The sequence below is a fragment of the Galeopterus variegatus genome, unplaced genomic scaffold (genome assembly GCF_000696425.1).
Source record: "Galeopterus variegatus unplaced genomic scaffold, G_variegatus-3.0.2 Scaffold141, whole genome shotgun sequence".
Classification (NCBI taxonomy): Eukaryota; Metazoa; Chordata; class Mammalia; order Dermoptera; family Cynocephalidae; genus Galeopterus; species Galeopterus variegatus.
This window is the reverse complement of record NW_007726252.1, coordinates 423,218-447,523: the sequence shown is the minus strand read 5'-3', so window position 1 is coordinate 447,523 and position 24,306 is coordinate 423,218. Positions and strand designations below refer to the sequence as shown.

At 41.7% G+C, this 24,306-nt stretch overlaps 1 protein-coding gene across 3 annotated transcripts in view; it reads right to left on the bottom strand.

Moving 5' to 3' along the window:
- Window positions 1–8,475: 8,475 nt before the first annotated feature.
- PRDM1 (PR domain containing 1, with ZNF domain) overlaps window positions 8,476–24,306 on the bottom strand; it is a 21,439-nt gene continuing 5,608 nt past the window's right edge. Inside the window, exons 3-7 of one of the 3 annotated variants that reach the window (XM_008590472.1) lie at window positions 20,658–20,777; window positions 17,030–17,282; window positions 10,365–11,473; window positions 9,831–9,959; window positions 8,476–9,477 (exon numbers count right to left, since the gene is read on the bottom strand). In XM_008590472.1, the coding sequence (XP_008588694.1) occupies window positions 8,902–9,477; window positions 9,831–9,959; window positions 10,365–11,473; window positions 17,030–17,282; window positions 20,658–20,777 (2,187 nt within the window). In that variant the 3' untranslated portion in view covers window positions 8,476–8,901. Of the gene's footprint in view, window positions 9,478–9,830; window positions 9,960–10,364; window positions 11,474–17,029; window positions 17,283–17,493; window positions 17,728–20,657; window positions 20,778–24,306 lie in introns of those variants that run through there. The other 2 variants (XM_008590483.1, XM_008590477.1) reach the window with 2 other exon arrangements.

Sequence of the window (24,306 nt, the reverse complement as noted above, 5' to 3'; positions counted from 1 at the left end):
AGGAATCATGCCTTTTGGGATTACATTGCCTAGGAACAAAAAGATGGAACAGACTGTTCTTTCTCAACTTTCATCTCTGCCTCCAGGTACGTTGGTTAACTATATATAGGCAATATTTAAAACAGAGAACATACCTCCTTAAACTCAGAAGCAACACAGTTTTTTAAAAATGTGCACTTGAAGCAGAAAATATGTCCATTTATATATTTCCTCTCCTTTGTAGAAAACACACATCCTCCGTGCTCTAAAGGAATGAATTTAAAGCTAGTTTATCCAAAACAGCATCTGAATTTTTGCAATTGCCCAACGCCTTCTATGTAAGGATCACTGTGCCCTTTAGCCTCAGTTGCCATGTCTCTGAGGCATGCTGTGATGAAGTGTTGTTAGTTCTGTGCCTCGGTTTCCTCTTGAAATACTGCTGACCTGAGGCTGACATAGAACTGCTGAAGCCTGACGCCCACCCTTCTGTGGAAGCACCGGAAATACCAGTTCACACTGGCACTTTGCAGGGGAACTGACCACCCCCAGAGTAATGGAAACCTTTCAACAAAGGGAGCATCTGGAATGAGCTCAACTTCAGAGATGTGTGGAGTTAGAATTGAGATGAATTCAGATTAATGGTGAGCCATAGAAGGCCATGGTTCTCCAAGACTCCCTATCTCCTCTTTTACTGAGATGTCTGTAGAACAAGTTAAGAGTCAAGCTCCTGGCAAGGCAAAAGACAGTAATTTAATGCTATAAAATTCTGCTGTTTTGGCAAGACTGCCCTGAGTACAAACAATACCAGTGACTTCTTTGGGGCTTGCCCAGCTCAGCAATAGCAGCACTGTCTAATCTGCCCAGAGCCAGGAAGCTGGGATTCAGTTTCCAGTTCCAGCATGAACTTGTTAGGTGGCTTGGGCATCTCCCTTGACCTTCCATGTCTTGATTATCCCATTTCTGGGATGGAGATAGCCAAAGCCCAACCCCATCTACCTCCTTTATGAAAAACATCAGTCGTAAACTTTCCCACTGGCATAAGGCCAGGTATCTCTTGACGCAACAGTGAGAGTGAATTCCATGATCTGCATGGGGCTTGCAGGAAAACCTTAGCCCCACTGACGAGATTTACAGAACTATAATCTTACCATCGTTATTAAAAATGAAACAGGTTCATTAAAATTGGACCTCATTCTTGGATTATATACCCAGCCGTGTCATGGGTTAGCTGCTGCATGGGCATCTAGGTCAATGTCCTCCTGGGACGACTTCCCTAGTCCCTAGAAAACTGGAGGGCTCCCTGCCCCCCTGCCAAGTCTGTCACAGAGATGAGAGTGTGCTCAGGGAGGGCAAATGCTTACCAATAAATTGCACAGAATGCACTCTCACGCAAATTATCTTGGAATTTGTGACCACCCATTTCCCACCTCCTTTCTGTTGAAGCAGATCGCTAAAAGTTAGCTGCATGTAGGCAGTTCTGATACAGAAATGTGTCCTGCACTTGGAATGAGAAGGGAGCAACCCTGCAGCTTTGGAAGTGGCTTGTACCATTTGGTACCAGCCCTTCTTCGTGACAGTTGCCCTATCTTGTGGTGGGTGCCTGGGCACTTCCATTCAGCACTGTCTTCCTGGAGGCTCAGGGGAGGACACAGTCACACTGGTAGAACCGGTCCACTTCCTAGTGCTTCCTCAAGTGTGCAAAAGGGTGGAGGGAGGGCTGCTCTGATTGGCATCGTGTTTGCTACACCTGAGCCCAGACATGTTCCTGAGGAGGGTCATCTGTTGGCTCTTAGCACAGAAAAGACTCCTCTGAGGGCCGCCATGTCCTTGTGGGAACACAGCATCTGGAATGACAAGGAGCACTGAGTAAGAAAAAAGTTGTCCTTTTCAGAAGAAAGCAGAAACTCTCTCCTTGGCTTCTCTGTGCTGTGTGTGTCTTCTGGAGGATGTCACCTGCCTTGTGGTGTCAGCAGGTTGGAGAGATGACCAAGGCATGTTTTTTGTGTTCCAGGCGGTAAAATGGCCCACATGTGTCTGTGATGGAAGGTAATCACAATGAAACTGAACACTCAAGTAGAGAGTGGTGTCCGCCCACAGAGCTGCTGTGCACCAACTGCCGCCGTGCAGGTCGGGTGCGGAGCCGCTGCTCAGGTCAGCCTCCGGCTTCCACGAGCTCGTGATTCAGTAATAACTGGAAGCACAATTGCTTTTTCACTCACTGTTTTTTAACGGTTTATTCATAAGACAATTTTTCACTTTTCACTTATTTTCAGCCCCTTTCACATCTATCTACTCACGGTTTCTGTCTTGGCTTAACCTTTCCCTCTCTCCACCTCCCTCTGTCAGTTTAATTTTTCTTTATTCCCTTTTTAAAACTTTGAACCGTTAAAGCAGTATTGAGGCCTTGCTGCTTTTCTAACTGAACTGTTTCCTTTCAGCGTCTTCCCAGGGTCTCTTCATTGGGTTCTCACTCTCTTCTTTAGCTGACAGTATTTTTGTCCCTCTTTCCTTTTTGTGGCAACAAACTTAAATCTTTCTCAGTCGTTTTACAAGTATGTCTTTGCTTTAAAAAAAGAAAAAAGACGAATAAGAAAACACAAAAACCCGCTAAACTAAACATCCTAGAATTCGTGGTACTTAAGTCTAGCAGAGTTTGATTTAAGCATAACCCATTATTTCCGTTAAAAGAATCTTGATTCCTTTCAGATGAGCATATTAATTCCTGGGGAAAGTTCATGGTTCTCACAAATTAGCAGGACCTTTGCAAATCCATCCTCTTTTGCCAGAAGAAGCCACAACAGTTGTTTCCATACAAGCTTGCCCTTGCCCCTTGTTTCCATTTTCTCTGACATCTGCTCTCTAAATTACAAATATCTGCCTATAGCAACAGGGTTCCAAAGAAAATAAACCAAAAGAGAAAGCGATGGAATCTTAGCATATTAAGACATGTGATACTTCTGAAGGAGCAGGAGGACACCCAGGAATGACTGCATTTTAAGGGTCAGGAAACTGAGGCCCAGGGAAGTTCCAGGACTTTCTTGAGAGCACGCAGTTAACTTAGGGGCTGAACCAGAACTAGAACTAAGTCTCTGAACTCCCGGTTCACCGCTTTTTCCATGGGGGTAGTTCCTACCTTGCATGTATGTTTAGACTCTGGCCCTGAGAGCCATGGAAGAAAGAGTTAAGTGATAGCATGAATGATCCTCAGTTGGTCTCACAGCAAATCACGATCAGGTCACTTGTACTAAAACTGGGGAGGTAAAAAGGGTTACACAGAAGGGGATGAGGGTGTTCTTCCTTCCTCTGCCTGTGTGGGTGGGAAGCAGTGTTCAAGGGCAGCAGGGCTGAGGGGAGGGGAGAAGGCAGAGATGGCTCTTATTCTTCCCAAGTCACAATTGCCCTGAAGAACTACTAGCCTGGAGGTTGCTCTGCAGAGAGCCTGGCACAATGCTATGTGCCAGTGGGACCACGTCTCACTTTCCATCCCCTTTCAGAATCCCTGGGAACTCAAATGTGGAATATCTTTTAAAAGGCTTTACAAGATACACAGCATAGTTTATTGCATGGCATCGTGGTCTCTTCCTCAGAATGAGACAGGCTCTCCAGCCTGTTCCGAAGAGGCCTCAGGAACACTAAAAATACAAGTTCTCTACCAAAGCCTTATATCTATCTGTCCTAAGTACCTGGTCATTTATAAGGCTGCTAGAAATCTCTGAACTGCAGGCCCAGGCATGGTTTGCCAGAGCATCTTGTTCATCCTGTGCTTTCCAACAGGCTGACTCCTCTCTAAGCCCTCCAAGGAAAGAGACTCTACTCCGTCCCATGGGAAGGAACCCTTCGTGCTACAAACCCTAAAGGTAGCCGTTGGTCTCGGTGACTTAAACCAAAGTCCCTTCTGCTATGGTTTAATTTCATTTTCTTTGCTCTGCTCCTCACCCGCAGTGGAGAACAGCTGGTTGCCGTCATCCACAGGTGAATCCTTCGGATACCTGAAGATGGGAGTTTTGCCACAATTCCATGAGAACAACCTCTTTTTGTTAACACACTGAAGAATTTCTTACCAAAGTTACCCATGGTACTTATCTGTCACTTCCTCTTTCTTTCTTTTTAGGGGTAGGGGAAAACTACAAGACGACTGTGTTCATGTTTATGCTGAATGAAACCACCTCGACTAAAATCAGAGAGAAGGAATATGTACATGGCCAACTCTAGCTCATCACTCGTCAAACCTGGAAGGAAGAGCAGACTAGGAGAGCGTTTGCTAGTTGATAGTATTCTGTGAAACGGCAATGGAGAGTATTTGCATAAATCTAGTTAAAAATATTTTTTGGAATCTTGCTGCGTTTTTGCCTGAATTACATGATCAAGGTTGTTTTGAGATTAAAATCACTTCTCATTTAAGGAGCAGCTGTAAGCAGCACTTGGAGCAAATGAGCTTGGGGGTTCTGAGGACTTGCAGCTTGAAAAGGATGTGATAGGAGGCTTAGCCATGGATCCTCAAACATTTCTTGTAGCCACCGTATACCCAGAAGTGGACTGCAGAGGTAGTCAAAACTCATAATGACTTGATTTCTTCTGGCCAGATGCTACTAATGACACGGACATGTTATGGACAAAGAACTCTTGGTGTCTTAAAGGAGATAGAAATGTCTTCTGGGTTGGTTCAATGATCACATTCTATCAAATTTTTCTCCTATTCATCTATTCTTTATAGCTGCCACCCTCTGTCATTCAGCCTTTCTTTCTAGACCAGATTATCCTAGAAATACACCACCATGTCTCTGTTCTGGCCTTTTCTCTTGACTCCTTTTAGAGAAGACAACACACATACACACACATACACACACACAAAGAAATAAGCTCGCTTATACCAACTTATGCATACTGAATTGATTTCATTTTCCCCATGAAAAAAAAAATCTAGAAATGTGCCTATACACTCCCATGGTACTATGTATTCTGCATATGGCCTTATGGTAGGGAATCAAATGCATCATTTCTGCGTGAAGCTTTTATCTTTTTAAGGAAAAACCCAGAAGAAGGTGACTTCTTTAGTCTTGCTTTGCCATACAAATAGTTGAATAAAGCCTCAGTCCAACGGTATGGACTTTGGCTGGGTGGACTTGGGCTCACAGTGAATATTATCTTTCTATGTAATGTTTCATTAAAGAGCTAAGTCCACAAGTGTTCCCAGGATATGTAACTCTCAAGAAAAAAAGGACATGATTTGCCTAGTAAAGAACTGATTTATGGTAGTAACTGTTACACTCTAAATCTTATTGGGCTTTGTTTTGAAAAATTACTACCACAATGGTTCTGTAGAATTTAGTAGTATAACCAGCACCATTTGGCACATTTATGACAATAGGGTTCTGGTTTTCTTAACTCCACAGTTGTGTTGGCAGCATTTCAAATTCTTGGCACAGATGTTTAAGTGAATTTAAAGAAGAAATATTAAAAACAAAATATTGGGCAGTTTTGAGTGTCCGATTATAAGAAGCAGCATTATTTCCTTAACTTGCAGTTAGCATGGACATGAAACCATGAACTTGGTAATGCATGAAATAGTAAGCATAAAAACCATCTGCAAAGGGCTTTCAAATTTTTTTTCACTGAAGGCACTATCACTTTTCTTGAAGCATCTCCTACTCACATCTACCAAATGAAACTCAAATTTGTGCCTTTTCTCTGGAGACAGGTTAGATTCTGCAGCATCAATGGACAAGCAAGTAGACTCATTCGTACCACGTGACCCTGGAGGCCACACGGCCATGCACCATGATCCCTGGGTTTCATACTAACAATGCCCAGATTCTGTTAAAGCAGCTTTATGGAAATTCATGTTAAATGCACAAGTAGCAAATCTATTCCCAGGTTAACATGTGAAGGGAAAAATAAATGGGATGTAGGGCATCCCCCGTAGCATGCTCAGTGTTATCTGCTGATGCGAAACTGATGTCACCAATGGGCAAAGTGTTCCTAGACCCAACTTCCTGGGGGAGCCTCACCCTTAAGATGGCTGGGTCTCCACACATACATATACTGGCACAAACTAGGAAGACGTTCCTGAAATTGATCCAAGTCTTCATAACGTCCTTACCACCTCATGTCCATCAACAAATAAAAGAAATAGTTTAACAAAGGCAACCCAATTTTCCTCCACTTACTGGCTGATACTTGAAATGCCTTTCCTAGAGAGTACTTGTAAAACTTTCACCACAATTAAAGAAAAATCTTACACTCTTGAGTTATAAAAGAGACAACAGATCAATGCTGTTAGGTGGCTCACCAGTGTAAGTCCCTGAGGGAGTTGGGGAAGATCAGGGCAGCAGGGCTAGTGCTGCTGGAAACAGAATGGGGTGGGGTCAGGGGAGAGGCATATTATGTTGTGTCCAAAACTTGGTCTGGGGCCACCCTTACAGTGTGCATGTCGTTCACTGACCCTTCACTCAAGACACTAGACAAGCATTGGTAAAGCATGAACATTTAGATTTAATTTACATTTTGACAATTTGCACATAAATAACAATGTAAACCAGTACGTAAACATAAGATAGTTTATTGTTCTAGCAAAGTAAAAAGCCAATAACTTTGGTCAGTTTTAACTTTGAGTAAAGGAAAAAAAATAAAACCACTGTTGATTGTGGGCTCAACATTCACATGTAAGAGGCCTAAGAGGGAAAGACAGATGGTAAGAGAAGAAGTCTTTATACAAATTCTCAAACATAGGAAAGCACAACAGGAAAAACAAAAAAGAACAAGTAGTTGGGAATAAAAAGTATTTGGTGTTAATGTCAGTATGATGCTTTGGTTTACCTACAGTTAAGGACTGTGTTTATCAAACACTGATACATAAAAAACTGTCAGTCTTGCTAGCTGCAGGAACAGTAAGGCTCTTGGGTTTCCCTGGATTATTCAAATTTTGTTGTTCTCTTTTGCAGGTTGGCATTAGTCGATGCGAACAAAATGTCAAGTATATAAAATAGATTGAATAGTGATGTATCAGTGTTTAGGAAGAAGGGAGAGGAAGAGAAAAGTTACAGTGGTAAAGGAAGTAATATTTTTATTTCTGTGACTTTGTAACCACATAATCATAATCTGGCAAAACAAAAAATAAAGCCATTAAATGGTCCTTAATAATAAAAAATGATGTATCTCTTCCTCCGTGGTTGTTATATGGTCCCCACCTTTGCACCAAAGTTTTAGGGTCTCCTACAATAGGCAAGGTGGTACCCAAGCATGCCGATGTGATTGTGTGGTCAAGTATTAAGTAAAGTTTCAGAAAGGTGTGTGTGTGTGTGTGTGTGTGCGTGTGTGTGCGTGTGTGTGGGTTTTTTTTTTTTTTGCCCTTAGGAAAAGTAGGTTCTTTTACATGGCTTGGCTCACAATTTAAGTGGTCATAAATATATTATATATATACACATGGCATATGGTATAAATAGATTTATAAATATACATTATTCTTTGCTACACCTTGAATGCCAACATGTAATCTTTGGGCTTGGCAGAGTAAAAGAAAGACACACGGTCTATCCTTCCGGAGCACACTTGGTTTCTCCTCTACAATAGCAAAGCATTAGATAAGACATCATTTCCTGCACTAACTGGACACACTCAATGAGGTAATTGTTGTTGAACAACTTTGCAATGCCCTTTCATCTTCAATTAAATTAACCATAAAATGTAAAAACACAAATACTGAGGACAATCTGAGTTTTACAGAAAAAAATATAATTGATGTGTTGGGGATAGGAATGTTCATTACCCGCTTTTACCTTAAGATGACCAGAATACCCGTTTTTCTGTTTGTTTTTAAAGTATGGCCTGAGCCTACCTCAAATCCTTCCTGGTAGAGCACCATATTTGTGCAATTTTGACATTAAAAAACAAAAACCAACAACAAGGCAACATCCAGACTCAAGCCCCCAAACCTCACACATACAAAACCACCTGTGCTTTGGGAAAGTTTCTCAGTGGTTTAAACATGGCATTTTGTCTTCTTCACATTTTCAGATAATACACCGGGATGCAAAAGTCATGTGGTTGCTCTGAATGCTCACATAACTTTGGGGTGGGGTGGGAGGACCCTGCTTTTTTGGAGAAAGAGACAGATTGGCAAAGCACTCCTGCCACCTTTCTGGTAAAATTGTGGGTAAGGAAAAAAATATTAACTAACAACAGAAACATACAAGATTACAAGATTCCCTTTTTTGTTTCTTCTACTCAAGTTATTATTGGGTAATTCTGCACACATACCCCCAAGTTATACAATGCTGTTCAAATGACATGATTCTATGAATTAACACATCAACTGTCTAACTTTGGCAATATCAAAACCTCATTTTCAAACCATTATTACAGAGAGAGGTTGACTGAAGTCATGTATTGGTTTACTAAATCTTACGTACTTAAAGAGATGTGCAGAAATTATCTACAAAGAATGGCCACAGGACAAAACTACAACATTTATACTCAAATTACAAGGAATCTTTCCAGTCATTGTAAACTTTTTTAATTATTGCTTTTTGAATGATAAATTGTATAATAAATTATGAAGGATTATCACTGCAAAAATAATTATGGCTAGGCAATAGTCTTAGCAATGGGAAGGCTATGCAAACATATCCACACAAATATTCAAAATACACAGGTTCAAATATATAGACGTAGGTGTAAATAAGTATATATAATATGTATATATATATATATATATATATATATATATAGTCTTTGCCTCATTTATGCCCTGAGATTTCAGTAACTTTGGAGTTCCTTCTTTAATTCCAGAGAGGTGAGGGAAAACCATCTGCGGTCAGGAGAGCTTCGCAGAGCTGGAATTAGGTACAAGCAATTTGCTACAGGCACCCTGACTCACCAGTCATAACTTAAGAAACAAAACAAAATGCTTGTTTTCTGAAAATCTTAAGGATCCATTGGTTCGACTGTTTCTTGTTTGACCTTTACAGGTACCAGAGGTAGTGGGTTGCTATGAGGCAACTTCATAAGGGACAAGTCTGATGACTCATAAAGGCTACACCCCGAGGAGAGGAGTCCATTCCCCATATTTCTTTGCAAAGATGCTTTCAGGCCAGTTTCTTCTTTCTCTTTTCTGACTACAGCCAGAATGTCTTTCTCCACCACAGAGGTCACACTGATGTCGTCCTCCATGTCCTCAAGTCGGTCGGCATTGTCGCTGATGTCAAACTTCTCGATTTCTTCGTTGATACGGGTCAGGTCCTCCAAAGGCAGCCCAGCAGCTGGGGCCACAGGGCAGTTCCCCTTCAGGTGGACCTTGAGGCTGCAGAGATGGATGTAGCTCTTGTGGCACTGGGCACACTTGTGGGGCCGCTCCCGGGTGTGTAGACGTTTGTGCAGCTTCAGGTGCACAAACTGGGTGAACTTGGCAGGGCACACCTTACATTGGTAAGGTTTCTCTCCGGAGTGGAGTCGCAGGTGGGTCTTGAGATTACTGGTGCTGCTAAATCGCTTGTGGCAGACCTACAGTGTGGGGAAGAGAGAGGGCAGAGAAGGGAGACAGGAAGACCAGACGATTAAGAGTTGCCAATGGGAGGGGCAAACTTAAAGACCAACACCTAGCAACCTGGGAGGCGAGAAGCCTTCCTGTGGCACCTATGGTGTGGTATTGAGCAAACGGGGATGTGGGCACACTGCACACGAGGTGGTGTTTATTTCTCCTACCATTTTCCCACCCACTGGAAGCTGGCTGTGTCATCATCTCAGCTCAGCCGATACAGAGCACTGGAAGGCCCACAAAGCCATCAGCCCGTGAGGACAACTCCACAGACATCTTCTACAAAGGTCAAGAGTTCTACCCAGAAAACAATGCCCACCTGGCATTCATGTGGCTTTTCTCCCGTGTGTACCAGGTAGTGTTTCTGCAGGTGGGCGAGCTGAGTAAAGCCCTTGTTGCAAGTCTGACATTTGAAAGGCCGTTCTCCACTGTGCACTCTCAGGTGGACCTGGGAAGAAGCCACATGTGTTAACTCTGCTCTCAAGTCCCTTCCGAGACCGAACTTGCAGATCAAAGCCTCAGGTGTTTATGATGCAAACTTCTTAAGAAAAGCATCAAGACAAAGTCTTAAACAGAACAAATAAAGCCCCAGTGTTTCCAGAATGCTTGTTTTCCCTGAGCTAACAGAAATCAAAGGCTAGCAAGCACTTTAAACTGATCTTCTAGCCCAAGCCCCACATTTTTATTATTCACAAGAAACTCAGGAGAGGGGAAGTAACTTGTCCAAAGCCACAGAGCTAGCCATGGCCAAGCAAAATAGCATCCACACCTGCCGCTCATGCCACTCACGGCCCGCGCACAAGGAGCTACGGGCCACGACGCATGTGCGCTGGCCGCGCGACCCCGGGCCTACCTTCAGGTTGGAGAGCTGGCCGAAGGTCTTGGCGCAAACGTTGCATTCATACTTAATCTTGCCGTTCTGCTTCTTCAGCGGGTAGGGAAGCGTCTTGTAGCCAGTCATGTTTCTTTTGTTTTTGATGAGATTCATGGCTTCGTCGCTGCCGGGGGCCGCCATCACTGCTGAGGTAGCTTTGGGTTGTGCCACGTGTTCCGACGTGGCGGCTGTTCCCGCGGTGGGAGACCCGCTGGTGGGGCTGCAGGTCTTGTCCTTCATGCTGGCGGCCGCGCCGGTGAGGGAGAAGGCACTGCGGGGCGCCGGGACAAGCACCTCTCTGGGATGCTCGGGCTGCAGCAGCCGCCGCGCTCCGTCCGAGGGCAGCGAGCTCGGGAGGGAAGCTGGGCTGAGCATGGGGTGGGGCAGGTTGCCCCCGCCCAGGAGGTTGCTGTAGACCGGGCACAACCTGGGGAAGAGGCCGAAGTTGCCGATGCCGTTTAGGTTGCTCACGGCGCCCAGGCCGTTGCAGTTCATGCCGTAGGGCGGCAGGAGGAACTTGGGGTAGTGGGCGTTGTAGGAGGGCATGAAGGCCGGCGGCAGGTGCGGCAGCGGGCCGTAGCCGGGGTACGAGCCCAGGCCCTCGGGGCCGTAGGGCGCGCTCAGGTAGGTGTAGGAGTCCCGGCGCTCGTGGGGGCCGGGAGCCAGGGGGGACGCCGTGGCCCCCGGGCTGCTGTGAGGGCTGGAGCTCTTCAGGCTTTGGTCGGGGCTGCTTCTTGCGGAGGGACTTGGAGGGGTGGAGGTGGGGACGGGGGAGTGGGTAATGTAGGTGGGTCTCTCCATCCCATAGGCCAGGGAAGTTTTCAAAAAGTCTTCGGGGAGAGGGGCCCGGATGGGGTAAACAACCCGGGGGTAGAAGGGCACTTCCGGGCTCCCATTTTTTCTAAGGTCGTCCGTGTCCTTTTGTGAAGCGAGGGGCGAAATGTTGGAACGGTAGAAGTCCTTTCCTTTGGAGGGGGCGGAGTCCAGTTTTAGGATTTCTTTCACGCTGTACTCTCTCTTCGGGACACTCTTTGGGCCGAGTTCATTTTTCTCAGTGCTTGGTTGCTTTGGATTGTTCTGTGTTTGTGCTGAAATAGAGAAGAGCGATTACTCAGAGGGCGAGAGAGAACTGAAGTGAAATTGTCAAAGTTGCTATCTCTTCTTGAGAAAACCTGAGCACCAGCTGGTGACATGAACGATAGACACCTGGCTTTTAACGCCCTCTTCTTCTAGAAGACTCTGGGCCACTCAGTCCAAAGTGCTGCTTCATTTCCTCCTCAGCAATACAGGGACAATGGCAGCATCGATAGAACGAACAGCACTGTTTGGATGATTTTGTTTCCGTTAGTGCAAACTTTATGATAGAAAAGTGCTGTTCGAGCTGGAACAAGATAGCTTCCATTAAAATGCAGTGGAAAAATACTGGGGTGAGGGGGGGTGTCACAGGTTAATAAAAGTCATTCTCATGTTCACAGTGGAAATCAGCACACCCTGCGAACTAGATGTGAAATGAAAGATCAAGACTCATTTGAGGTAATAAGCAGTCATCAATTTTTGCCTCGATTCTTGTTTAATGCGAATTTGATAAAGCCCTGTTTTCAAACCGCCTACACCAAGCAGATTAGCAACGTGGACACCAACCCTTACCCACGATGTGCTGACAGCACAAGCATTCACCAAGGCTCTGTCTGGTCTAACCAGGCTCCCAGCAGTGCTGCCCCTTGGAATCACAGGCACGATAGTCACCTCTGCCAAACCACAACAGGTACTTCCCAAGCCAGTTCAATTACTTAGAGCACCAAAGAAAACAGAGGCACTAAGAGGAAGGCACTTACTTCCCAAGACGGCATATTATTACTTGGTAAATATAATATTTAGGAACAGCAGCAATGAGGACAATTCCAGACTATACATGCCACTGCCAGCCCTATCTCCCAAACACACAGGACCAATGATGCCTTCAGGAAAACACCAGTCAGAGCAAGGAAAACCAAAAACTCCCTTCTGAAAACCAAAAGTAAAGCATACGATGCTTGGTTTGAGTTCTGGTTATTGGAGGGCAGTCACTCAAGCCAGGACATCTGCTCTGGGAGTGCACTGGAGGCAGCAGCCCTCAGCATGTGGAGGTTGCAGAGCTCTTGGCCTCGACAGGAGAAGACCCGGCAGGTTCCAGGAATCTTGCTAACGCCTTTGTAGACGTATCCTTCATCGTCTTAAAAGATGTCCCGCTTGATTGAACTGACAAAGAACTCCAGGTTTGCTATCTGATAGGTCTAGAAATGAACTCTGTGGAACTCCAGAATGGAACCTTTCAAATCCATTCTCTAGGCTGACAGGCTCGAGGGATTCGATTCCAGTTTGAGAGCCCCTCAGAGAATGTTATCTCCTGCGAGCCATTATCAGTTACTCCTTGGCGAGCCAGAAGCCCCAGGATAAACACGGTGAACACTATCAGGGAAGATGCTGATCAGGGGGCAGTGATGGAAAGCCTGTGAGGGAGAGGGATTTCTGAAGCCACTAAAGCAAAACAAATATCCTCTTATCAGGCCAATATCAGTCTTTCAGTGAGGCCCAGCAGGCAGGAAGTTCAAATTGTCACTTTTGTTTTTTAAAGCTGAAATGGTAAAGGGAGAGAGAGACAACTAAGCTGGAAAACTGATAGAAAAGGCATCTCACAGCCACAGGAAGGAATTTTATGGAGGTGAAAAAGAGCAATCTGGAATCATCTACATGAGCTCAAATAAATATTAATAAAAAAAGATGCCACCCTAAGAAAATGAAAGTACAGACACTCCACCCTCATAACTGTGTGTCATTTTTATGTGGCAAATTAATCTAAGTCTCATATTTTTCCCAAATGGCTTCAATACTCCTTTGGTTCTAAAATTAAGCAAGTTAAAGCCATAAACATAGAAATTTATCCATAGCACTGCACCTCATGTTTATTTAGCCAGGTGTTCTTGCTAAGCACCTTAATATAATTCTGTTATTGAACTGATATAAAGCTAATGATTGGGTCAACAAACAAAAATGTCAGAGTTTTTAATTTAGTATGCAAAATACTTAGCACAGTGTCCACAGTAAATCCACAATAAATATTTATCATGTCTGGTGCCTTAAGAAAAATAGATTTACATCTTATTCTGAAAGAATATCCAGAGCGAAACGTTAGCCCCCCTAAGATGTTCTGGTGGAAATTATGGAGTCTATATGAAGGTATATTTTTAAAAATTGTCCTTCAGCAGCTGAGTAATCAGTGGAGCTGGTGTCATTTCTGACTCTCCCACTCAGCAGCAGCTTGAATTAACATGAAAAAGAAAATCAAGATCTGTTTTTGTTCTTAAATCTTAAATGGCTGTAGGCGGATGGAGTCATTTCAAGAGTGAACTGCTTCTGAAGGCTCTGAATGGCTTAATTATGCCGACTCACATTTTCGATCTATAATAAGAACCCCCAAGACTACAAGAAAGAACCTAGAAGTTCTGCAGTAGGCAAAACAAAGTCTGTTTTCAACTGAAACTGAGAAAGCAGATTAACATTTAGAAGTCTATAATTTGGTCAACTGTTTTCTAGATGGGTTAGTTAGATAGATGAAAAAAGTACCAAGGAAAAGAATTGGGAGGGGTAAGGGGTTCTGTTCTTTTGTTTTTAGAAAAATGCCAGTTTGTGATTTCTGGCTACTTCCTTTACTTCTGTTTGCTTCAGATCCCTTCTCCTCAAAACTCTACCAATTGAACCATTATTGCCATTGAAACCCTTACAGAGAGATTCTGGCACAGACCTCTATTGTGCTTTAAGCATGGAAACCCAACACAACTCCTTTGGAGACACAATCTAACTATTAGGCCTGATGAAATAGTGGAAATTTTCCTGATCAGAGTCTCAATCATCAGTTGCCACACCTAAGACAACTGGTTTCACAATCAGCAGCAGGAGTCTGGTTTTAAGGTGACTGGTTATTGTTAACTCTCGTTCTTTACTTTGAATATTGGACAACGAAAGGGTACCTGAAAATGTTAAATGACAATTTAGAAAATGTTCTTCATTGAAAAAAAAAAAGTGTATTTGAGGGAACAAAGGTACAAAGGTGTCATTTTACAGAATACATGAGAGTTGCTTCTGAACACAAAGAATAAGCACTTGAATTTTAAAATACTGTGCAAAGCCTTTCATTGGGGAATAAAAATGCCAAGCCTTTAAAACCTTTCTTTGATTGGCACAGGGTGGGGGAAGTATGTAAAAAAGATTTTCATGGTTGGTACAAAGTCACTGGGGTGGGTCACCTCAAATGGACTTACTGTTTAAAGAAAAACAAAAATCATAGACTTTCTCTGAATCCATGAGTGATTAAATTTAAGGAATGTAAGGAGACCCTCAAGAGGAAGTGGCTCGCTATGTTGCAGAAGTTAGGAGTGAGCAGCACCTCTTCCCATGAGATGCCCTGCTGGAATCAAAGTTCCACGAAAATGCGACTGTGCCTTTGTGTCTTTAACCACCCGGCCCTTAGCGTTAGACCTGGCCCATACAGATGCCCAAATAGCTCAATGGCTCCTGGGATTATTGGCTCCAGGGATATGACAGAGAGTCTGAGGAAGCGCTGCAGAGAGAGATGAGGGGAAAGAACTGCCACCTGTGGTTAGGACCTGATTATGCCCACAGAAGCCAGTTTATTTTCAAACATTCCGAGATTTCTTTCTGAAGCTCAAGGGTGTACACTGTGTGTGTGTTAAGGACAAACACAAATCTTAAAATGTGATCCTGTGGGGGAGAACCTGAAGCTTTTACATTCCCAGATTTTCAGAAAACTACAAATGTAGGCTTGAGATCCTAAGGGAGACAAAGTAAACTGAACAGGAACAGCGCAAAATGAATAATGAATAGCTGTACTGTTGACTAGGATATACGACTAGGATAAGTGATTAGGTTGTCTTCTAGTCCTAAAGTTGAAGTCAAAATTCTAATTTATGGGGCCGGCCTGGTGGTGCACTGGATAGTGCGCCGCTTGGGAAGCGCGGCGGCGCTCCCGCCCGAGGGTTCGGATCCCACATACGGACCGGTTCCCGCTCACTGGCTGAGCGAGGCGCGGGGGCAACACTGAGGGTTGCGATCCGTTGCCGGACACGGAAAAAGACAAAAGACCAAAAAAAAAAAATTCTAATTTATGTTAAAATTATTATTTATTCAAATGTCTCTGTCAAGCTCTTTTACCTGCCTACTGGGCCAATTGTCGAGCTAGGGTTGGGTCTAGAGCTCACAGACCCTTCCAGCCCATTATCCAGACTGGGTCACAAACCCTTCACACGCCAGGCTGGGTCCTCAGACCCCTCACATGCCAGGCTGGGTCCCCAGACCCCTCACACGCCAGGCTGGGTCACCAGACCCCTCACTCGCCAGGTTGGGTCACCAGACCTCTCACACGCAGGTCTGTGAGCTAGGTAACCGGCCAAAAGGGTCCTCGGAGCTGTAGGTTGGAGAGCATAGCCACGGATGCCTGAGGTACTAAACACCAGCCAAGTTCGCAGCGCTGAGCATGCACACTAACCTCACCCAACACAACTTATTTATGAAGAATGTGCCACGCCACCCCCAACTGGATGAGGCGAGGGGTCCTGATTGAACTATTCTATTTTCCCAACAGTCTCAAAGGTAAAAATGTGAACTACAACAACTTACCCTTCAGATAAAACAAATGGGACAGCATGTCGACAACTGGTGAATGTGGGTAAAGGGTAACTGGGAATTCTTTGTATTTTTCTTGAAATGTTCCCTTAAGTTTGAAATGATACCCAAACAGAAAGTTACAAATATTTCAGCATTTAATTTTAACTTTTAAACGAAAAGGAGCTAATTTTAAAAACTGTTATAAAATATAGCAGGTTTAACCAAGAACATACAACCATAGTTACAACAGAGGTTAGCATTTTACGGTAATTCTTAGATCTCTCCTAGAGATCACTTGAGAATGGCTAAAATGAAGTAGCTCTTCGCAGAGAGAGGTGATGACAGCAATTTTAACCAAGTAAGAAAAATAAAAGATGATAAACCTAAGGAACTGAGAATTTGTTAAGATAAAGTGATAGGTGGCTACTGTAGTACTGATCAGGAGATCAGATAGTTTTTTACCATAAGGAAGGAAGCTCAGATATAAAATCTTTAGGGTTAGTCATGTAGAATGATATTTGAAAAATTATGACAGTTTTTCTAGAAACAATCATACGTTTCACATTAGACCGTAAGTTTATATTCAAATTTGCATCTCTACACTATTTCAGTGCATGTTTTAAGCACCGACAAAGTACCACAAACAAGTGGCTATACCTTGCATACTCAGCATGTCTGGACCAATCCCTATTATAATTCCTAGCCATCTCTTTTTGGATGACTTAGAATTGGACATTTATCTTTTCCTGTAACTTTCTGAATTAAACACTAAAAGTAGCTTTTATTTTTTTTCAAATGATAAAGTTTCATCATAAGGAATGAGGACTAAAAAAATTTTTTTCCTCCTCCTAGTCCCTAGTTTAAGCCACCTACTTGGTCCAACAGATGATGAAGCCATATAATTAAACAACATGTTATTAGCTCATAGGGGCAGAACCGACATTACTGGCATTTTTTATTTTTTTGTTCTGTAATCCACTTACTGAGATTCATCATTGTCAGCTCTCCGGGATAAGGGTAGTGAAGCCTTTCTGCAAAGTCTCGGCAATACCACACAAGAAGTTCCTGGTTGGCAGGGATGGGCTTAATGGTGTAGAAGTAGATGTTCATCCCGTTCTGACATGCAGCCAGGTTTTGCTCCCGGGCAGAGTGCGCTGGATTCACATAGCGCATCCAGTTGCTTTTCTCTTCATTAAAGCCATCAATGAAGTGGTGAAGTTCCCCTCTGGAATAGATCTGTCCAAAAGAGAAGACAGACATGTAAAAGGAAGTCAGCCCCAAAGCAATGGAAAGCTCCCCCGGCACCTCTCAGAATAAACACAGCAAGTACCATGTGTGATTTCCCATCCACTATTGCCTAGTTAGAAAAAGAAATCAGTTTAGCCAGAGTAGTCTTGAATCAGCAGAAATAAGGGCGGAAACAGGTAAGGCACACTCTGTCAGTTACCTTTTCCATTTCAGTTTTATCGTCTTTTCATGTTCGGGAAAAATAACAGAAGAACGAAACGCAAAATTTCATTTAAGAAGCTGCCTCAAACCGATTACACCACCACAGAGTACTACTTTTGCTACAGCGATGAATGGCAAACGGGCGATGCTACTAACTTCAGTTCTGATTATGCTGACTTTTAGTGCTTTGAGTCACTGGGTAGAAGACCAAGCCGACTGACTACGTCAAACTGAGTCTCTTAACTTTTTCTATGGCCTCTGTACTTGCCATTTCCTACACCTCCGCCCAAGGCTTAAACTATGCAAACATCCTCCACCCCCAACCCTCCAAGTCCTAAAGTAACACTTGTTCATATGAATACTTGGAACCTTGCCTTTTTGTGGAAACACTGGGTGGGGCAAAGGTGAACTTCACCTGCCATAACAAAGTGAACACCGGGCCAGAAGCCAGATTTTGACAGTCTACTGAGAAGTCACTTTTCCTCTTGATAAAACATGTTCAGCCTTGTGCTTTTCTTTTGAGCCAAACGAGGGAAGAGAGAACCCCTTATCTGTGAAAAGGTTGGCTAAAACACCACACACAGAGCCATAGGTGTGTGTTTTTGGAAGAAGAACAGAAAGAAAGAATGTCATTCTTTAAAGGCAACACATAATGAAGAATTCAAAGTCTGTCCTAGAGTAATACTTCTGGTTAACAGATACACTCAGGCCACTTGATCAAAAGGCAGAGGATTAAGAATAAGAAAAATTAAAATATACACTCTTACTGAAACTACTTTGTAAACAAGCTCGTTATCCTTCCACAGAAAGTTTCTCGCTCACCCTCTTTTAAGAGGTACACCTCTTCCTCAGACTTAAGTCTCCTTTTATGTATATAATCAATACCTGGTTATCTGCAATTTGTAGTCTCCAAGAGCAGGGCACTGTTTGTAGCAGAAATTTTGCTCTAACAGGACAGCAGTTTACTGCTTTATTCAGTGGGTTACACAGACTGACTATGTTAGTCCATAAAATCGTTTTTGCATTTCGCTCAAACGTTATCAGAAATAAAAGGGAACTCTGTCCCTTTAACACAGGCAGTAAACACCAGAATCACTTTCTTTTAAGAGTAACTTCCTGTAAATTGTGAAGGGGGAAATACATGTGGCTTCATCAAAGCAGCTTGTGAGAGCTTTTGCGGTGTGTTTTGTTAAGAGAAAATGGAACAAGGCTGGGTGAATTCTGCTATCAAGAGGGGTTTTCAAGTTTGTTTACTCTGATGTGCAAACTTCCAGGAACATGGGGTTCCATCGTTCTTGCACTCTTTGCCGGGGCGGAAACTGCTTTCTAAAGCTACGGGTATGTTGATTCCAGTCAGCCTTCCACGGACTGCAATTTACTGTATCCTCATTTAAGAACTGAAATGTCGATGCCATGAAGTCACACACACACACACACACCCACAAGAAAATAAAATAATGCATACATAAAATGAACACTGTTCCCTACCACCTCACTGCATTTCCATATATTATCAAAAAGATTAAAAACATGCTGACTCATAGTACAGTTACAAGAAATGTCACTGGTTTCTCAACTTGAACATCCCTTCTCTTCTTTGACGGTGTAATTTGCATGAAACTTTTTCTTTCCTCACAACAGATGTTCATATTCCTGCCAGCAAAATCAGGATGCCTTTAACAACATTTGGGAAGTTATCTCCTATAATATCCCTTGCATGTGAAAGACTGATTCAAATAAATCCTCCCAAGCAAAAGCCTTTCAGTTACTTTCAGTGAATCTTTAAATGAAACATGGAACTGGGACAGTGATGGGAGATTCTTAGGTGTTTCTTGCCTTCTTTCAAAATGACCAGACATTCATGAGACTTATGCTTACTTCAGACCTTCGACTCCAAGAATTATACACTTCTATGGCTCACTTCTGAGAAGAATTTATTGGCAATAAAGGCAAAAGTGCACTCACATTTTCCCCATTTTAAGTCATATAGTGAATATATTATAAGCATGAGTAATTATTAAATAAAAACTGTGAGCACATGATTCTTTGAGAATCTATAACTGCTCTCTTTTGCTCGGGAAATAGTACAATAAACTTCTAAAAACACAAAACTTCCTGGATTAACAAAAAAAAATCGTTTCTTAGGAATAGTTTGAGTGATTCCCTAACATAACTCTTTTATGATATTTGTCCAAAAGATTAAGTATTCTAGGCAAAAATACCAGCCAAAGCAAGCATAATCCAATTTTCATTGTTACTATGCAACCGTTTCCATTTGAATTCAAATAATGTACGTTTTATGTATGTATAAAAAATGCCTACTAAATTTAAGTAAGCACATCTTTATATTCTAATTGAGGAACCCAGATATCCCAGAGACATCTATGGGAAGAGGGAAAGCAGTCTGACTTTTCTCCATTCACTCCTAATCCAGAGTCTTTTACTCAAGGATTTCACCTAATTAGTTCATCTCTGAGATCCTTTCTAATGCTGACATTCCAAAGGAAAGAGTATTGTCCAGACCTCCACTGGATGCTATTAGGAAAGCATATCATCTCACAGGATTGCAGCATTTTCCTTACGCTATGGGAATAATTTTCCTTATGCTATGGGAATAATTTACATACTGTCAAATAGAATAGTTTTATGATGCCCACGCATTTAAACATGACTAGTCCTGTGGTTCTTCTGCATTCCCCTAGCCCCATCTTCCATCTATACTACCTTAACAGCATTTATTTTCAAGATAATTCATTTTTGATAACTCTTTAATTAAAGTTAACTCAGCAAGAAATCAAGAAGGGGTGAAATCTAAGACTTGGTGACTCATTACTACTTCCTTGCAGAGAAATGCAAATGAATCTACCCTTGAAGCAAGCAGCAAACTATTTCCTTTCATCACAAAGCTCTAATGAGTTGCAAAAAATCAAAATTCACATACAGTCCATATCTCCATCACTAACCACCTAAAATTTGTATTTCCAGGGACAAACATTTAACCAATATCATCACATTTGCCCAGAATTCCCTGTGTCCATGGGACCCTGAATACTTGTAGGTGAGCCCCAGCATTTCTTGGGTTGAAAAAGGAAGTGACCTGCCTCTTCTAGCTCCATTCTTTTTCTAATACTTAATGAGTCTAGAAAAATTTTCCCTACTTACCCGCCAAAAGTATTTCCTGTTGGCATTCTTAGGAACTGTATCATTGGTGTAGATTTCACCTATTAGGGGTCCAAAACGTGTTCCCTTTGGTATGTATTCTTTGCTCACTACTCCAATAACCTAAAGGGGGTAAAACACATGAAACAGTTACTTTAACTGTAAAATGTCAACCAGTCTTTATATTTCAGTGAATTGAATTGTCAAGTGGTAATAATGATGAAATTTTAATATGGAGAACAGACATTAATAGTACCTACGTAATTAACAATAAGCTTCACCTGAGTGGAAGACCATCTTTTAAAGTCTGAAATTATAAGCAAATAACCAAGCATTAAAACAGTCTAGAGGATTATTCTCCAGTGATTGAGGGCTCTTATTTTTATTATTATTTTTCATACTAGGTGAACAGAGAGGATAACTATTTTTTTTTAAATGAGAATAAAATACTGCAGAATTAGATGGTCAAGATTAGACCATTTCAGCCTGCTCTTAGTTTCCTATTTCTCATTCGCCCTCAAACCATAAACACAATGTGCTTGAGGGGAATAAAATAGTTTTAACCTCAGAAACCAAAATAATGCTCTTTAGTTGTTCCACAAAGGCCTACAGAACCAGAAAACCAAACACATTCTGTTTTTTTCACTCCAGATGTGGATTTTTTTTTTTTTTAAATATCTTGTAAGTTTCTCTTTAATAGAAGAAAGCTCTTTCGGATCTTTGTTCTTCTCTAACATCTTCTACTCAACAATGGTCAAAAGTCTTCTTTTGAAATATGAGAATTTATACTCAGAATTTATACTGAGGAAAGCTGTGGGTTCTAAGAGCAGTGGGTTCTAAGATCTGAGGAAATGACTTTCTCAGACTTTATGTATCACGCATTTTGACTTTGTAAGGCCTTGCTAAAGAGACATGTTAACTAAGCCAGTTCCTCCTTGATGGTAAATTTCTTTTGAGGGGGGAAAAAAAAAAAAAAAAAAAAAAAAAAAAAAAATCACCCACCATGAATCAGGAAGCAATTCATCACTATTCAAAAGAACTCCTCTGTAAGTAGTTCTTTAAAACATTTTGCAGTTACAGTTTTATTTTGGTTTTTATTCTCTCACTTTCCCATTTTAATTTTTTCCATGTTCAAAACAGCTTGCAAGTTACTTACTGAATACCTTATTGAAATGGATGGGGGTGGGTGGGGAGTAAACGGTGATAATATTTATTTTCCAGGTTTTATTATCCCTGGAAGCTCCTGTGTAACTGTGTATCTGAAATGGTAGATACAAATATGCGAATCAATAAATGTTCACAGACTGTTCACAGTGGAATCTAAGATTTTGGTTATACCTCATTAAATCTCATCAAGACTTTAAACCTGTGTTTAAGTGGCTATGGAATACCCACAACCTACATGGTTGTGATGACCAGTCTTTCTCATGTAATTTTCTTATCAGCCTATGATTTTTTTTTCTAAAACAATTTAGTATTCAATATACAAGTCAATGGAGCATACTCAGACTGGAAAGAGAAAAAAAGAAAATTTCCTACACCTAACACAAGTTGAAACAAGAGTGTTATTTTTGGTCCTTTACGAATTTCTGTCAGAGAGCTGAAAAAAGCAGATGTTCATTTCATCCTCCTCTGCCTTCATTTACATCTATCTGCCCTTTTCAATAATAGTATATCACTATTAGTACTCGTTGGCAGAACAACTGTTGAGAACAAGTGTATCTCAGAGCAGTCTTGAGATAAAAATATATGCTTAAGTAGACTTACTTATTCAGAGGCTCATTGTCTTGGACATATTATTGAAGCTAATTAATTTATAAAATTCATAGTATAGACTTGTATGACAAATCATTTGACACTCATATTTGAGTGATTATTCCATAATATTAAAATTACAAACAGGAAAAACAAATAATGCCATTTGTTGGTGAGCTAATAATTAGCAGTTGATATTTTCAACGTATCCACTTTAAAGCAATAATTTTAAGAAAGGCACCCAACTGGTCCTAACTGGTTCATCAACTTTGTTTTAAATTACAGTCTCTTACAGACACTGTCTTGGGAGTCAGAGGTTGATTACCAACAAGGAGCATTACATTGAGGTCATGGTTTTTCTTCCAAATTGCCATTCTTTTACAGAATGGGCCTCTTGATTTTCAGCTGTCAATCTTACAGTAAGAAAACAGGACATTTTCTCGTAGCCAAAAAGAAGTCAACTAGAATCTTTTTCCTGTAGAGGAATTTGGGGAAGACATAAGCCATCCAACATCTGTTTGAGCAAAACTACGGACTACTCACTGAGGAAGACATAATGCTGCACTGGAAGTAGTTCTTGCCGTCTATAACCTTACAAATGCAATTCAATATGCAAGACATGAGAACAATTAAAATGAGAAGGGTTTGTGGTAGAAGAGAGGTTTATGAAAATCCTCAATCCCAGACAAATTAAAAGAGCTTCAATATTAGACTATCTTTATGAATGAGACAGAGCCCTAATGTTTTAAATTCCTATTAGACACAGAGCTGTAGGGTACATATAAACTCACTCCTATAGATAAATAGGGACACAAAATCATAGAATTTTGAGGTTAGGAGTCCTGTAGCTTATAAACCACCTATATCCATTCCAAGTCCAGCACTCTAATATAAAATAAACACCTTCATCTCAAATCCATGTCTGAAACGTTATTCAAAGAGGACATAAAAGGTGCAACTCTAAGATTATGGTGCTCATCCAGGTAACTTCAGAGGAAGGATAGGAACTGGGATTGTTTTTCATGGGAAGTGAAAAACCAAGTCATAGTTCTCCCTCTGGTCCTGGGAAGATCCAGACAGCCAACCCCATTACCTTGACCTATCATTTCCAACATTTTATCCTTGAAGTATGTAAATGTTACAGAGGCTTAACTTGGCTTAACACAGTGCTACAAAGACTAAGAATGTGTTCACCTAACTCAGGAAGGAAACTCCATTGGAACTGACCAGGGTCCTAAAGAATTACTGCTGGGGACAGGCTGCTGTTTGCCTTCCATAAAAACCTATCAGTGAGAGGACCATGGGCTCTGACACTTCCATGCTTCATCTGTCCCACAGAAGCCCTTCACACAGTGCTTTCCGTGTGACACTGATCCCTCTGCCACTTGGGTGGATTTGTCTCTGTCAGTGGCCTCAGTTACAGAGCACACCTTCCAGACAAAAAACAGAGCTTCTTTTCAATTTTCCAAAATGAAGATTTTACAGCTTAGGATGGGTTGAGTGCGGGTGCTGAATGAAAGCCTGACAGCAAGGACAATATAGTTTTTTGTTTTAAAGCAAATTCCTTCTTTAGAGAGTGTGCAAACATACACACACAGCAGTGGATTTTAAGCAGAAACATTGTTCACCCCAAATTACATTAAGATCACTTTAATTACTAGCTATCTCTTCTCCTTCCCTGAATCCCCCCCTAATAAATCACTGATGTGATTAAAATTCTGTTTTGATTATAAGGATATGTGCATTGAGAGGACTAGAACTCTGTAGTGGACCAAGACCTTCAGCCTGAAATTCACCTATTTTTAAATAGAGTGGAGTGAATGAAGATGTTTTTGGAATGTTTCCTCATTCATTATCTTTCTTTTTTTTTTTTTTTTTTTTTTTTTTTTTTTTTTTC